Source organism: Mchenga conophoros, linkage group LG9 (genome assembly GCF_057382185.1).
Source record: "Mchenga conophoros isolate Kocher_MC1m ecotype Shallow Benthic linkage group LG9, M_conophoros_male_GT1.1, whole genome shotgun sequence".
Taxonomy (NCBI): domain Eukaryota; kingdom Metazoa; phylum Chordata; class Actinopteri; order Cichliformes; family Cichlidae; genus Mchenga; species Mchenga conophoros.
The window spans coordinates 20921293-20934627 of NC_140534.1; the positions used below are offsets into that span (position 1 = coordinate 20921293).

Here is a 13335-nt window from a genome sequence, read left to right on the forward strand (position 1 = left end):
AAGCCTGACGCTCTGCCTGCCTCTATCGCGTTCGGTGTGAACACGAGCAATAGGCGTTTTCACGTCAAAAACGTCGTCATAAATAAGTCATCAATAACACTTTTTATATTTTTAGTAGTGTGTCACACAAACAGCAAATATTGTCAAAAAAAGTAAGAAATCTTTGGGGGTGCTTTGATTTTGCTAAACTCGCCCTGCCTTTAGGTTTCACTAGGGATATATCCGTAGATCAGTGTAGCTTAGTGATGGTAAATTTGATTCTTTTTTACTGAATCGAGTTTTAATGAGTCACTCACCAAAGTGAATCGATTTTTTGAGTCATTTGGGTCACTGAATTTCAGCATTTATTTTCTAATCTTTGCTCACTATTCATATAAAAACTTTAACTATTAAACAGACAACAGATAAAACCCTTGCAACCTAACAGCTAAAAACATTTGTAATTACTTTAGTCAAAAATTATATACTGAATGAGTTAAAATTAGAGTAACATGATTGAATTTAGCAACAATGTTAAAAACGTCACTACCACAAATCTGTTATTCTTAATAAATCATATTGCATCCTGATATTATGCATATAAAATGTTTTGTACTCTGTCTTAACGTGTCATGTCAACCCAAGACACTACATAAATACTAAATTAAATTCACCATTCCTCGTTTCTTATTTAAATAATTTTTTGGTAATGCATGCATGGAAACATCAAAACACACGCAGCATATTACATCTTGTTTATTGTCATGTATTTAATTGCAGTAGCTACAATATTTACCAAAGGTTTAAGTAGAACACATCCGAAGGCAAGTTTTATTCAACAGAGTCACAGAAATAAAAAAAGAAGAAGTCATTTGACGTAAAATAAGACTGATATGGAAGGGTTTGTTTTTTTTCCATGTTTGCACAGTCTAAACATTCATTTTCATGGTCAGGTCCTCTCTGGAACTGAACTGTGACTGACAAAGGCAAAATGCAGTTCTGGACGGTTGCAGGCTTTTAAGACATGCAGCTTACTAGGATCAAACAAGAGCAATAGTGGCACTGCTTTGTGTTGTCCAACATACGCCTCTTTTGATAGCCACAAACAAATATGTACACCACAGCCTGTAGCAGGTGACTGTCTGGGAGGCTTCAGGGCTCCTGTCTTCAGAGACATACTGATAAGTAGGCTCGACACAGAGTATAGTAAGTATTGTAGGCAATGACTGTACAGCAGTGTAACTGTTATGAAACTGCAACCTCACAAACCCATAAAACAAATGACGCAGAGCTATGTAAAACGTGACAACAGTATTTTGCTGATGATCACTACTGTTTTTTACTACAGTTTTATTAAGGAGTAATCCACCCAAATGGCAGCTTTTTATGTTTCAGAGACCAGGTTCTTGATAAAAAAATTTAAAAAAAATCAGGCACTGATGCACAGCCAGCTCTATTTTTGTCTTTGTGTGGGTTGCAGTGCCATCGTTTTCACATTTCACACCAGAACTGTGTGAAATAAAACTAGAGTAGATGGGGTTCTGGGAAATAAAAACATGCAAAGGAAAATAATTCAGTTTCTCATCACCTGCTGTAACATCTGGAGTCCATGAAAACCTCACAGGAAAAACAAATTCTAATGATTTGGGTGGATTTCACCTTTGAAAGATCTACGGAAATATTTACAAAACAAAATTCATGTACTAATATTTTCAAATGGTTTGGGAAATACAATAATAGTAACTATAGCAGGAATATTAATAAACAAAATGGCAATTTTTTAATAATTAATTTTAACATCAGATAGTCACAGCTTTGCTCCTGTTTAAGTAAGACTACGCTTTCAAATCACACGTAGATTTATTCCAATTTTTGTACACAGGCTACTAATATTGACGGCAGCAGAGACCATAACCATCTTATCCATAAGTCCAATAAAAAAGGCTGCAGCTCTTAATCAAGCTTCCATTACTCAGCCTCGACTTCCTCTTCACTTCCACACAGGCTGAATTTGTGGACTAATAATAAAGAATTGCAAAGTTGATCTTGTTTTAAGACTAAAGTCAACCTGAACGTGTTAATTGCTAAGTTGTGGGTGATGCCATTTCACTGCCATAACAGGCACTTTGCAAGTCTTTGGCTTTCACGGTGGAAAACCTGTAAGAGCACTACAGGCTAAAACAGAGAGGCATCATCTCATTACTTATCACCTCATTCAGGCGTAGCATGTTTAGCTGTGTGGAGATAGCATTCAGTCGGAGAGTGCAGTGAGGTGTGTCACTTTGAAGGTGTAGAACAAAGAAAAATAAACATTTGTGCAATGCATGTCCTGTTCACAGTTAAACAGAAGAAAAAAAAAGTCAGCTGAATGGGTATCAACAGTGCACATAAGACGGAATCTTAAATTCCCTAAAACTCTTGTGAACTGAAGGTTCTGGCTTGTGAGGGAGAGGGAGGTTTAATCAGCAATAAAAGTGTGCAAATGAGGCTTTGAGGAACAAAATGTCTGTTTGTATGTAGTAGTATGTAGTTGCTGCATCTGTGAGTATAACATATCTGCTCTGGATAGTGGCATTATGGAAAACCTAAGATTGTAAGATATCTTAAGGCATGATAGCCCTTTTAGGCAGGGAGTTTGTCAATCTTCCTCTGCTCTGTGGGGTTGCTGGACGCAGCCGTGATTCCTCTGGTCCTCCAGCCAGAGGCGCCTTCTCACTGAGATGATTTACTGTCTGTCAAGGTGCAGCATCCATCTGTGTTTGTCCCTTTTTTTTTATTCCCCATTGGGTCAGCTCCCTGTGCTTCCTCAGGTCCACGGCTGTCTCGTCCTACCCGCTGCCCTCTCTTGCTCTCTCTCCATCTGAGTGATCAATGCCCCGGGACCCTCCATCTGGGCCAGAGCCTGTCGGGACCCCTCCTCACTGCGTGCTCCCAGAAGCGAGTGCTCGGACCCGGTGTTGTTTGATGGCATTCTCCAGGAACCCCGCCACCTTCTCACTGTCCTCCTACAAAGCCACCAAGATGCGGTCAAAGTTTATTTGGGAAAAAAAGTGTTAAAACTCTTCAAAAAACAAAAGATAAAAGAAAAGAAAAAAAGAATAAATTACTGCTGTACTTGTTCCCAGATCATTAAAATGTAAAAACAAAGAAGCTTTTCCGTCTACCTCATTTATGAAGGCGTAGTGAACAAGTTCACTGGCGAGGTCTTTGGAGGTGTCAGCTGAAAGTTTCATACAAAATAATTCAGTTAGAAAAATATACAAGAAAAATAAAACAACAGGTGTCTTTTTTCAAATAAAAAGACAAAACGGTTATCCAGATCAATCTATACAAACAAGTGCTTTAAATGGACTTATAGTATCAATTTAAAAGTCCCACGTCGCCTTGTTCTTAAGTTATCGTATTCACAAATCATGACAATAACCCATCAGCAATTTATGTCTGATGGGTTAAAACAAACAAAAAAAACAAAAATAAAACATAAATAAATATGTCAAACTGATTCACTGCCTCACATGGAAATTCATTAGAGTGAGTTATGAAGTTGATCTGGCTATTACATTTGTTTATGTTTGTTAGTTGGATCACTCTGAAAGTAATGGACAAATTTGCATGAAAACTGCAACCAGATGTGAAGTTTGGGCTTGAATCAATCTGGATGATGATCTAGGAACACTCACATTGTTGTGATATTTCAGAAATGTCAACTTACTTGGAAGGATGTCGCAGCTGAGCTGCCTGTGAAGTTTATCATCCATCTTCAGAAACAAAGAGAGCTAAGGAGACACCAAAAGGCTCAATTAAAGTCAGACTGAATTCATATGTATTCATTCTGACTGACTGAAATGCAGAGCTGCTAAAGCAACGCTGCAGTAGGATTCATCTTTAAGGAGCCCAGGTTTTTACACTGAAATGGGCAAAGTAACTGTAACACTATGTGACTCACATGAGTTTTGGTCCCTTCTTCATTTGACTCCAAATTACAGTGCATCTGAACTACCTGCAATGACAACAGAGTAAGAAGCACTGAAACATGAAGGCAAAGCAAAGTATTAAATATTTAAAGTGTTTGGAGTGATAATAAATAGTTATTATTACAATAATAGAGAGACATGCATAGACACGTGCATGTGCTTATCCTACACAAGTGACACACACAACAACTTAAAGGGCAGCAGAAAGCTTTTGTAATCCAACTTTTGCTAACACTTTCCCAACATATCTGGCACTGATACACGTGATGCTAAGCAGGGACACCATCTAAGGTAATAACCTAAAACATAATAAACTAGACATTTATCATTGATATTCAGATAGGCTCATGCTCATATGCTGTGCTCTGAAATAATGAAAAGTAATCTTAATCAAAGACACACAAGGTGATACTGTCACACTGTGATGTGACAGTGTTTTGCAGGTCTGAGCTGCTGTTCACATAAGCGCAATGTCTAACACTGCCCTGTTGCTTAATTTGGTTAATTTAAAAAGTTGCTCCTGATGCATTCCTAGTATTGGATTTAAATGCAAGCAGTCAGCTCTGATTCACAGTGAGACCTCTCAGTCCAAAATTTGTTCCCCTTCAAAGCTGACTGCATGGAGACGGTCTCACTGAAATCAGATGCGGGCAACAACAAATATGAGGAGATTTCCATGTGTAAATATCTCACGTGTTGCAACATCCCAGACATACTGCTGAAAGTCTACTGTAAACACAGAGTCATTCTCTAGAGATGTAGCCAGCAAGTCTGTGCATTTAACACTACTGTTGTTCAATCTAAGGTGCCGACCTTCCTTGTCTCCGTCTCCTGGGGTTCAGGAGTCGGCGTCTTGACCGTTTCAACCTGCTCCTGAGACAAGGAGAGCGCTCGGGGGACGGGGTGAGGCCGCGTTGAGGCAAAATTCATCAATGGGTAGATTCCATTCCTGAAGAGAGAAAAGGCCAAGATGTTAAACTTGAGAAAGTAAACTGAGAAAGTAAAGCACTGCAGTAACACTTACTTGACATCCTCTAGAAACTTGTCAAGTTCCAATGGGGACACGTGGGAATACCTGCAGAGGGGACACAAAAGAGAACAGAGAGCAATGATCTTGACTTGTCATGCTTTCTGGCAGACAGCGGAAGATTCGAGGTGGGTATAAGATTTTACTTGAGCTGAACTCCCTGTCTGTCTTCATGTTTAATCTCTGCCATGACAGCATTGGGGTCAAATGACTTGGTTTTCTCCTCCACACAGTTCTCTGGAAGCAAGTCTGTAGATGCATCACAAGTGTGGCCGTTACTAAAGAAATCTGATGCACACAAGTAGCTGCAGTGCACATAAGAGAGAAACTCACACTGGTTGTTGATGAGGCAATGGGCGGCGAGCAGTTTGAGCGAGTGGACCTCGAACAAGACTCGGTGGAACAAGAGGTCGTGAGCTGTAGGACGGAGCTTGGAGTCGTGATGCAAACAAGACTGGGTGAACTCCTGCAGGAGCAATAAGGAAGTAAATCCAACACATAACCATGCAACTGTAAAGTGTGACCCAGTTTCCTGAGCATCACTTTGTTCTTTCTGGCATATTTAACTGACGGAGCCCTGCTGTGCGGTCTGAATAAGCCTAGAGGGACGGCAGTGTGAGTAAGCGTTGCTAGAGTAGTGCAGGACAGTTTGTCTTTTCTACATGTTTCTGCAGCTGTTCTTGCATTTCAGGGCATAAAGTATTTTTGAGACTTACTCTCATGAGAGGGTCTTCCAGAGATTGACCTGCATTGACTATGGCCTCCTTGGACACAGCACTATCTCCATTGGCCTGGATCTCCAGCACAGCCATCTATAAGGGTACAAATAATCTGTCAAGAAAAACAGCCACACACACAGAAAGATGGAAATCCAGCAGATTTACTTCTCTTTTACCTCCAGAGCACAGATTCCAAAGGAGAAAATGTCTATGGCGTAACCATCTTCGCCAGCTGGAAACGATTGAAGAGAAGCAGGGTGAGAGGAGGGTAAAAATAGGAAAACTTAACGAAAAAGCTTACCCCAAATTAAAAAGGTAGCAATGTGCAATCAAAAAAAAAAAAATCAATTTGAAAAGGGGAAGAAGGTAAACAGTTTATCCTCATTACAAAGGGATTAATCTATCCTTTTGTCTTTTTGGCAGCTGCAAAATAGGTACAAACAATCTACTAAATGTCTTGAAGTAATTTGTGTCTCATCCATTTCACTTTGGCAGTACTAATTCCAACGTTTACCTCATTATCTACAATAATTACAGACAACAGGTCACAAAATACCCAGAACTATCTGATAGAAGGCCCCGTTTGGTGCTTCTGGCATACAGATTACTGACAACTAGTCTTTTTCTCAGCGGTTCCCATTTCATACAACGTGCAAATATCTTCATGTGTAGTAACTGAGGTCTGGAGCTACATTAAACTGTGAACATAAAGACTGAATTTTTACTCTGCAGGTCAAACAGTCAGGTAGGAATCAATGTAGACCGATTAAATAAAAGCAACGTCACAGAAAGCTGGATGGAAATGCCACTTACCTCCGTATTCTGGAGCAAAGAAATGAAGATTTCTCTGCTCGTCGCGATGTTGCCTCGCTTTGCTGTGAACACTTGCATCTGGGAAAACTGGCAAGAGAAGGCAGAGCACAAATATATTAGATATTAAATATTAGATAAAACTAATGAATTGATATTAAACCACTAAACAAAAAAGGTCCCTTACCATTAACAAATAGCCGATGCCACACTGTGGGAGGAGAGTTAATACAATTTAGATATTCATTCTGCTTAATGCCATGAAAATAAAATTTTAATTGATTTTGTACTTTACTGTACTGTTATTTAGTGTAAGATAAGGTGTATGTGTCCCTTTGACTGACTATGCTAAAACATAATACAGGAATAACTGCTGTGACTTGTGTTTAGAGCAGTGCCCTCCTGATTATCCACTGAAACTCGCTGATTCAGACCCTGTAAGGACCTTGAAAAACCTTTTCTGTACCTAAAGTTGTTTGATTATTGTGGTATGACCAATCTAACTTAAAGAACACGTGGAGATCGAGGAGATTTCAAAGCCATGAGCTGTACCACAAGTATTAAAATGTACTTACGCTGGAAATGGTTTTGACACAGAAGAAAGTTATAGTTAAGAAGAATCTGGTATTAAAATGTGGGAAAGATTCGACCTGGTTACAGCCCTGCATGACACTAAACCTCAAAGTTTGGTGTTTTTCAGTCCTAAAAATCAAATGTTCATATCTTCTGTGCTTTAGAAGTTATGAGGGTTTAGCTGGAAAAAAATAGCACGAATATTAAGGAGGAAAATTCACTTTAGAGGCTTCATTAGTCATAATAAAGTTATTGTACAAAAAAAGAAAACCAGCTGATCGACTACTTGCAGTAACATTAAAGTCCCTGCTGGGAGCAGACCTGAGCCAATCTTGATGAGGCCGTTGTGCTGGATGAAGATGGTGTCACAAGTCAGGTTTCCATGGATTATCGGTGGATCGCAAGAGTGCAGATAACTGCCAGCAAACAATAAAGCATGTTATTAATGCTCACACTGAGATAACAGACACGATTACATCACACAGAACAAATAAGTCAGTACCTAAGCGCAGAGAGAATCTGTGTGCACCATCTCTTCCAGGCCTGAAACGAAGGGGAACAGAGAAAGATGAAGAGCTACACCTCTAAACTAACAGACACGAGTAATATGGAAACATATGCACTGTCATAAAATGCACTAATTTGATATGTGCATGAAAATACCAAAAGCTAATTAAAGTTAAATAACATTAACTTTATCTACAATTTATTTTAAAGAAGGAAGATATTGTGAATAAACCTCATGAATATTTGAAATCCACCAGGTTAGGATAAGATGCATGTCTGAGCAGACTGAGCGGTGTCGTGTTACGTAATCTCTAATCCTGCTGGAAAAATGGATCTGAATAGCGATGGGACTGCAGTACCCTGAGCTGCCACCGTGAGACTCAGTATGTGACCAGAGTAAAACACTGACCTTCACATTCATAGTCTTGTGGTTTTTCTTGGTTTTCTTCAGGAACTGCTTGAGGCTGCCTGACGACATGTATTCAGTGATGAATATAACCTGTGTGCCACAGACAGAGGAGAGAAAACCTGTTCATGCACCAGCGTTTGTGTGCGTGAAAAAGAGGAAGCAAGTTGAAAACCTTACTCGAGCCTGGCTCTCCTTCATGTCCAGCCAGTACTTGTGGAACTTGACAATGTTGGGGTGTTCGACCTGCATCAGGTTCTCAAACATCTCCTTGATCTTCTCCTAAACATCACACATCAGAGATGGTTCACATCTAAAAACGTTAGTCTATCACACTATTAGAAAATCAATCAGGGACACTTTAACAATTTATAATTCAAGTGGTTTGTAAGCAGTAATAACGAAAATCACCCGAGTGGTTTAAAGTTCAGCAATTTTTATATTTGCTGGTGTTTATCTGTTGGAATAGGTCTCTTGTGAGGATAAATATGACTTTATCAATTCCCTTGATCAGTTTTCTGAATGGAAAAAAAGGCCTACACAGCTTTGTCAGCACCAGTCCAGCTGTTTAAGTGTTGACCCCCTAAGAAACAGCAAAAAACTGTAGAAAAAAAGCCAAAAGGTCCACTGCCATGAGTTCAACGTCAGTCTTGCAACATCAACGTGAGGAAAAAAAACCCGCAAGCAGTGATAAAAGGAAGGTAAGAGCTTAAAGATATATGACCGGTGTCTATATATAACAGTAAATCTTCCAGCTTCATCCAGGCTTTTTAGTTGACAAATCAATAAATAGAACCAGAATTTAATTTGCAGATCTCGTAGTTAAAGGTTTATATGAGTTTGGGTACCTCTTGTGCTTTAAAGACTTTCTTGTCTAAGAAGAGTACTTCATTCCACACCACCTCCACTCCTTCCTCCGTGTCCATGGCCAAAGAGGCACTTTCCACACCTGGAACATTACCTTGACTGACCTGCAGGGGGCAAACAGAAACACATACGGGACTTAATGTAACGCAACAGCTAATATTAATTTATCGTTCTACACAATTTACCACGACAATAACTACGTTTTTTTGACACTTGGAACAGAAGAAAAAGCTGTAAACACAACATGAATATACTGTCAAACTATAAAGTTATTATGGAAAGTGAATAGATAACAAACAGCTGCCTGTTTACACAACAGGAAGACATCCAAGTAAACGTCACCGAAACCACAGACTGCATGAAACAAGGACGTAGCTTGAAGGTTGGAACAATGAAGGCAAGTCTCTTAAATCTATCCGAAGATCTCTAGGTGGCGATAGTTGTGGAAAAAAAGACTTCCAGTTCAGTAGACGTCTAAAGGAACGCTGGCTTTCTCTCCTGACCTCTGTAAACACTCTCCTGCGAGGTTTTTTCATTTATTTTAGGTCTATTTGGTAAATCTTTGTCATACTGTAAGAACAAAATGTAAGAAAATTAAAATATTATATTTAAATCAAGAATACATTTTTTTCACCGCTTTTGGTCTCTACCAACTCCAGTGTGTTTAACTGAGCTTAACTTTTTCTCTCTGCTATTGTTTGCTGAACAAATACCATGAAAAAAAAGTTTTTGTTAAAATTTGGCAATAAAAGCTATCAATAAAAAGAATAAAAATACTCTTTTACAGATTTGTAGCCATTGATAAAACAGACAATCGCTATAGCTGCCAGGTGGGAATTCACATTCTGTGCTATTGTTTCCAATACACAAAAAAACCCAATGTTAGACGAGCATGAGATCATGCTGGCGTCCCTGAGCGATGCACAGCTTATTATTCTCTGTAATATAAAAACAAAAAACAAAGGAGCAGAGCGTTATCAAGCCCTCCCTAAAACATTCAGCTACAGAAAAGCAGGGCTGAAATGATTAGACTTCACCCCCTGCTGAGTCTATAATATCTACTAAAAGCCCCATAACACAGTCGCAGAATTATGTCACTGACAGCTCCATTGATAAAACGGCGAATCGGGGTGTCTGGGTTAAAGAGAGTGCAGTACTAAGCAAATTCAGTTTTCATTCCATTAATGCATCCATCAGTCAGGACAGATGGGAGTTAATTCACTCTACTGAGGCCAAGATAAATGCAGACAGGCCGGCTATAACGTGATGAACGGTATAGACATCCGAGAGGATGCGGAGCAGCTTGTGCGAAAAGAGAAGAGATGGATTAAAGGTAGACAGACGGAAAGAAGTGAAGAGATTGTGCACGAGGGATTTACAGAGATGAGACGCATGCCACAAGATGGAGGAGGTGGCATCAAAGCTCCAAGAAATACACAGGGGGAAAAAAATGAAGGGGAGTGGAATGGAAAGAGGAGGCAGAGACTGGCAGAAGCAGACAGCCTGCAGCTCTGTCACTGCATGAGGTGGCAACGGAGGCAAAGGGTTCATCACAGGATATTGCTGCCTCGGCTGGGAAGACCTGATTTAACCTCCTGCTATGTTTTTAATGCAGCAGCTGCGCTGGTGCAGGGAGTGGAAAGGCTGCACTGGGTTCAAAGTCCAGTGCAACAAGCACAATGCAGGATCCACAGTTCCTGCTAATCCCGCGTCTGGCCAGTGCTTAGAGTAGAAAAGCACTATATAAATAACAATAAATATTTCATGCTTTTTTATTGATTGGTGTGATTCTGTCTGGCAGGCACTTGAGCAGCTACTCTGTGTGCGGTGGACATGGTGGCTGTAAGCTAAAGAGACAATATTAGCCACAAATATAACTGATTACAAAAGGTATTTGTGTGTTTTTTTGTGGATTTGTGGTGAAGCACTAACTTGTTTTCTACTTTGTCCTCTCTAGGGTGTTTGGGCAAATGTGTCCCCGGGAGGTTTGAATGAGGGTTAGAGGGTTAGAAGAAAACAGGGATGAATTGGGTACGCTGAATTGCTTCTGGGTTTTTTTGGGGGGTGTTTTAATAAGGATTTCAGGGTTATGTTGTTTTAATAGAAATGCAACATTTATATGTGGTGTTGGTAAAGGTTTTTATAATAGTATATATAGCATATAGTATAATAGTTTCTAATATGGAAAAATGTTACTTGGCTAAATTGCATGTTGGGAAATACAGAATACACCCCTGGCACGTTATTAGCAATGTGTGGCTCATCAGCAGCACAGTATAAAACACTGGCCCTTTGTCAATTCTCAAGTACGCGAGTACGTACTCGCGTTCTCGGCACACGGGAGTACAGACTCGCCGAGAACGCGAGTAGGGACTTGCGATTTGTACAATTGGAACACCAGCGTACTTGATGATGTCACAGGTCCAGAGTTTTTACTGCCATCCCCTCTTAATTTAACTGCGAGTAATATGTTATGAAGCTTAACTTTAATCACAGCCAAACCGGTTTACTCAGGAACAAATAAAACACTGAAATAAACCAAACATTAACATTTAGAAGTGATCTAAGTGACTTATATATCATGTTTAACCTCAGTAGTGAAATCTCTATTAATAAAAATAGTGTACATGTACATACGTGTACATACCTTAATAAAAACAAGCAATAAAAACTTTTATTTTTATTTTAGTGGACACCCAATACAAAAAACGATGTGCCGGGAGTCCGCTGTTCTCGCCGGCTCTAATAATCCTCGACCTTGCTGTCTGCTATGGAGCTGGCGGATCACAGACGTCTCCGAAAACGTCGGAGCGCGTTTGGAAATATATGATATCTTGATAAATCGAGCAGATATTTGAACCTCTGACCTCTTTCAGATTTCCTCATGAGGATCAATAAACTATATTAGTAGGTTTTTAGTTCTCTATAGTCTATATTTATAATTTATCCTATTATATTGTACCTTGAACTTCAGAAGCACAGTCTAAGCACTGAGTTTTTCATTACACAGTTATCAGTAAATCAGTACTGTCAGCAAACTGCAATATACTCAGCATCTACTTGAGGCCTTCAGCTGAGAGGTCTATTCATAAAATTGTTGCAAAAGGGTTTTGTTTTTTGTTTTTTAGTTTTTAGATTTTATTTGCTACTTATACTCTTTTGTGCCCTGTCCTTCCCGGAATTGCACATCTCCTGATTCAGTCCGTTTCCACTGCTGTGGTTCCTCAAGAGCCCAAACAGAACCATGTGTAGGCTCTTATTGATGTGATGACACTTATTTGGTTAAATGTGCTAAAACTGCACAATTATAGATTTTATTATGTCATCACAGTGACAATTTGATTGGCCGTTGGCTCTCACAATTACATAAAGTCAAGAAAAAACTGCATAAAACTGGAATGTGGACTCAAGACGAGCCAGAGATTTCAGCTCTTTTACAGTTTACCAATTCAGCTGACGGTCTGTTTCTCTTTACTTTGATTTAACGGTACCACAGTAAATAAAAAGAAAAGTGAAGGGCTTAAACAGTCTTCACAGTGTTGCTGAGATCTGTTCAAACAGAGAGAACTCTGGACTCAAATCATAATTAATGAGCATATGGATTGAATCAACAAGACCGCATGTGGTAGTGAATTCCTATTGCTGCCCTCGAGATATCATTACAGCCGTGCTGGCCTACGAGGACTCCTGTTTCTTATTACTGCTGAATACACGACTCTGGCTGAATGTTTGGGGTCTTTTACATGACGGCAGGATGAATTCTGAACAGATTTGGGGGCTTCAACCTCTTTACTATGAAGTTGTCCTCAAGTGCTGAGCGGCGGAAATGAGCTTTCTCCAAAGGGTGGCTGACCTCTCCTTTAGCTATAGGGTGAGGAGTTCAGTCATTTGGGAGGTAGAGCAGGGCGATACGACCAAAAATATTTATCACGATATACATTTGAAAATTTGCGATAACGATATAACTGACGATGTAATTGACACTAGACAAAATACTTTACAACTCCACAACTTTATTAGTGGAAAAAAAACAAAACAAAACATCAATGTATTTTCACTTCAACAAGCAGCTGTTTTTTAAGTGCATTAAAGTTATATACAAATTTAACAGTGCAAATGCAAATTCCTTGCTGACAGTTTAACCGAAAGGCATTTCCAGTGGAAATTGGCCGACATATCCTCAGCATAACCATGTAGAATATCCACAAAACTTAAAAAGAGGTATTACACACACAATACGGTAATATTATGTTGAAGCACAGTACGTATCACTCCGCCAGGCTCCTGCCTACGATAGCCGTAATGCTCCGACAATCCATCAAGCAGTGCTGGTTCGTAGCTTAGCAAAGTCGTACTAAAACATTTGACAGATTTTCGAGCGCCGTGTACATAAAATCGTTTCGAGGTCAGTAAACACAACCAGAATTCATACATAAGGCCCATTAGATTATAAGGGGCACTGTCGATTTTCAG

The 13335-nt window shown here is 39.5% G+C and overlaps 1 protein-coding gene across 1 annotated transcript in view; it reads right to left on the reverse strand.

Annotated features, from left to right (window-relative positions):
- Positions 1–721: 721 nt before the first annotated feature.
- nrbp2b (nuclear receptor binding protein 2b) overlaps positions 722–13335 on the reverse strand; it is a 43142-nt gene continuing 30528 nt past the window's right edge. Inside the window, exons 2-18 of the mRNA XM_085286885.1 lie at positions 8844–8966; positions 8176–8277; positions 7999–8088; positions 7585–7625; positions 7404–7498; positions 6697–6720; positions 6513–6599; positions 5876–5931; positions 5697–5792; positions 5314–5446; positions 5127–5229; positions 4978–5028; positions 4767–4902; positions 3926–3979; positions 3692–3755; positions 3144–3199; positions 722–2984 (exon numbers count right to left, since the gene is read on the reverse strand). Of these exons, the coding sequence (XP_085143011.1) occupies positions 2898–2984; positions 3144–3199; positions 3692–3755; positions 3926–3979; positions 4767–4902; positions 4978–5028; positions 5127–5229; positions 5314–5446; positions 5697–5792; positions 5876–5931; positions 6513–6599; positions 6697–6720; positions 7404–7498; positions 7585–7625; positions 7999–8088; positions 8176–8277; positions 8844–8966 (1398 nt within the window). The 3' untranslated portion in view covers positions 722–2897. The remainder of the gene's footprint in view (positions 2985–3143; positions 3200–3691; positions 3756–3925; positions 3980–4766; positions 4903–4977; positions 5029–5126; positions 5230–5313; positions 5447–5696; positions 5793–5875; positions 5932–6512; positions 6600–6696; positions 6721–7403; positions 7499–7584; positions 7626–7998; positions 8089–8175; positions 8278–8843; positions 8967–13335) is intronic.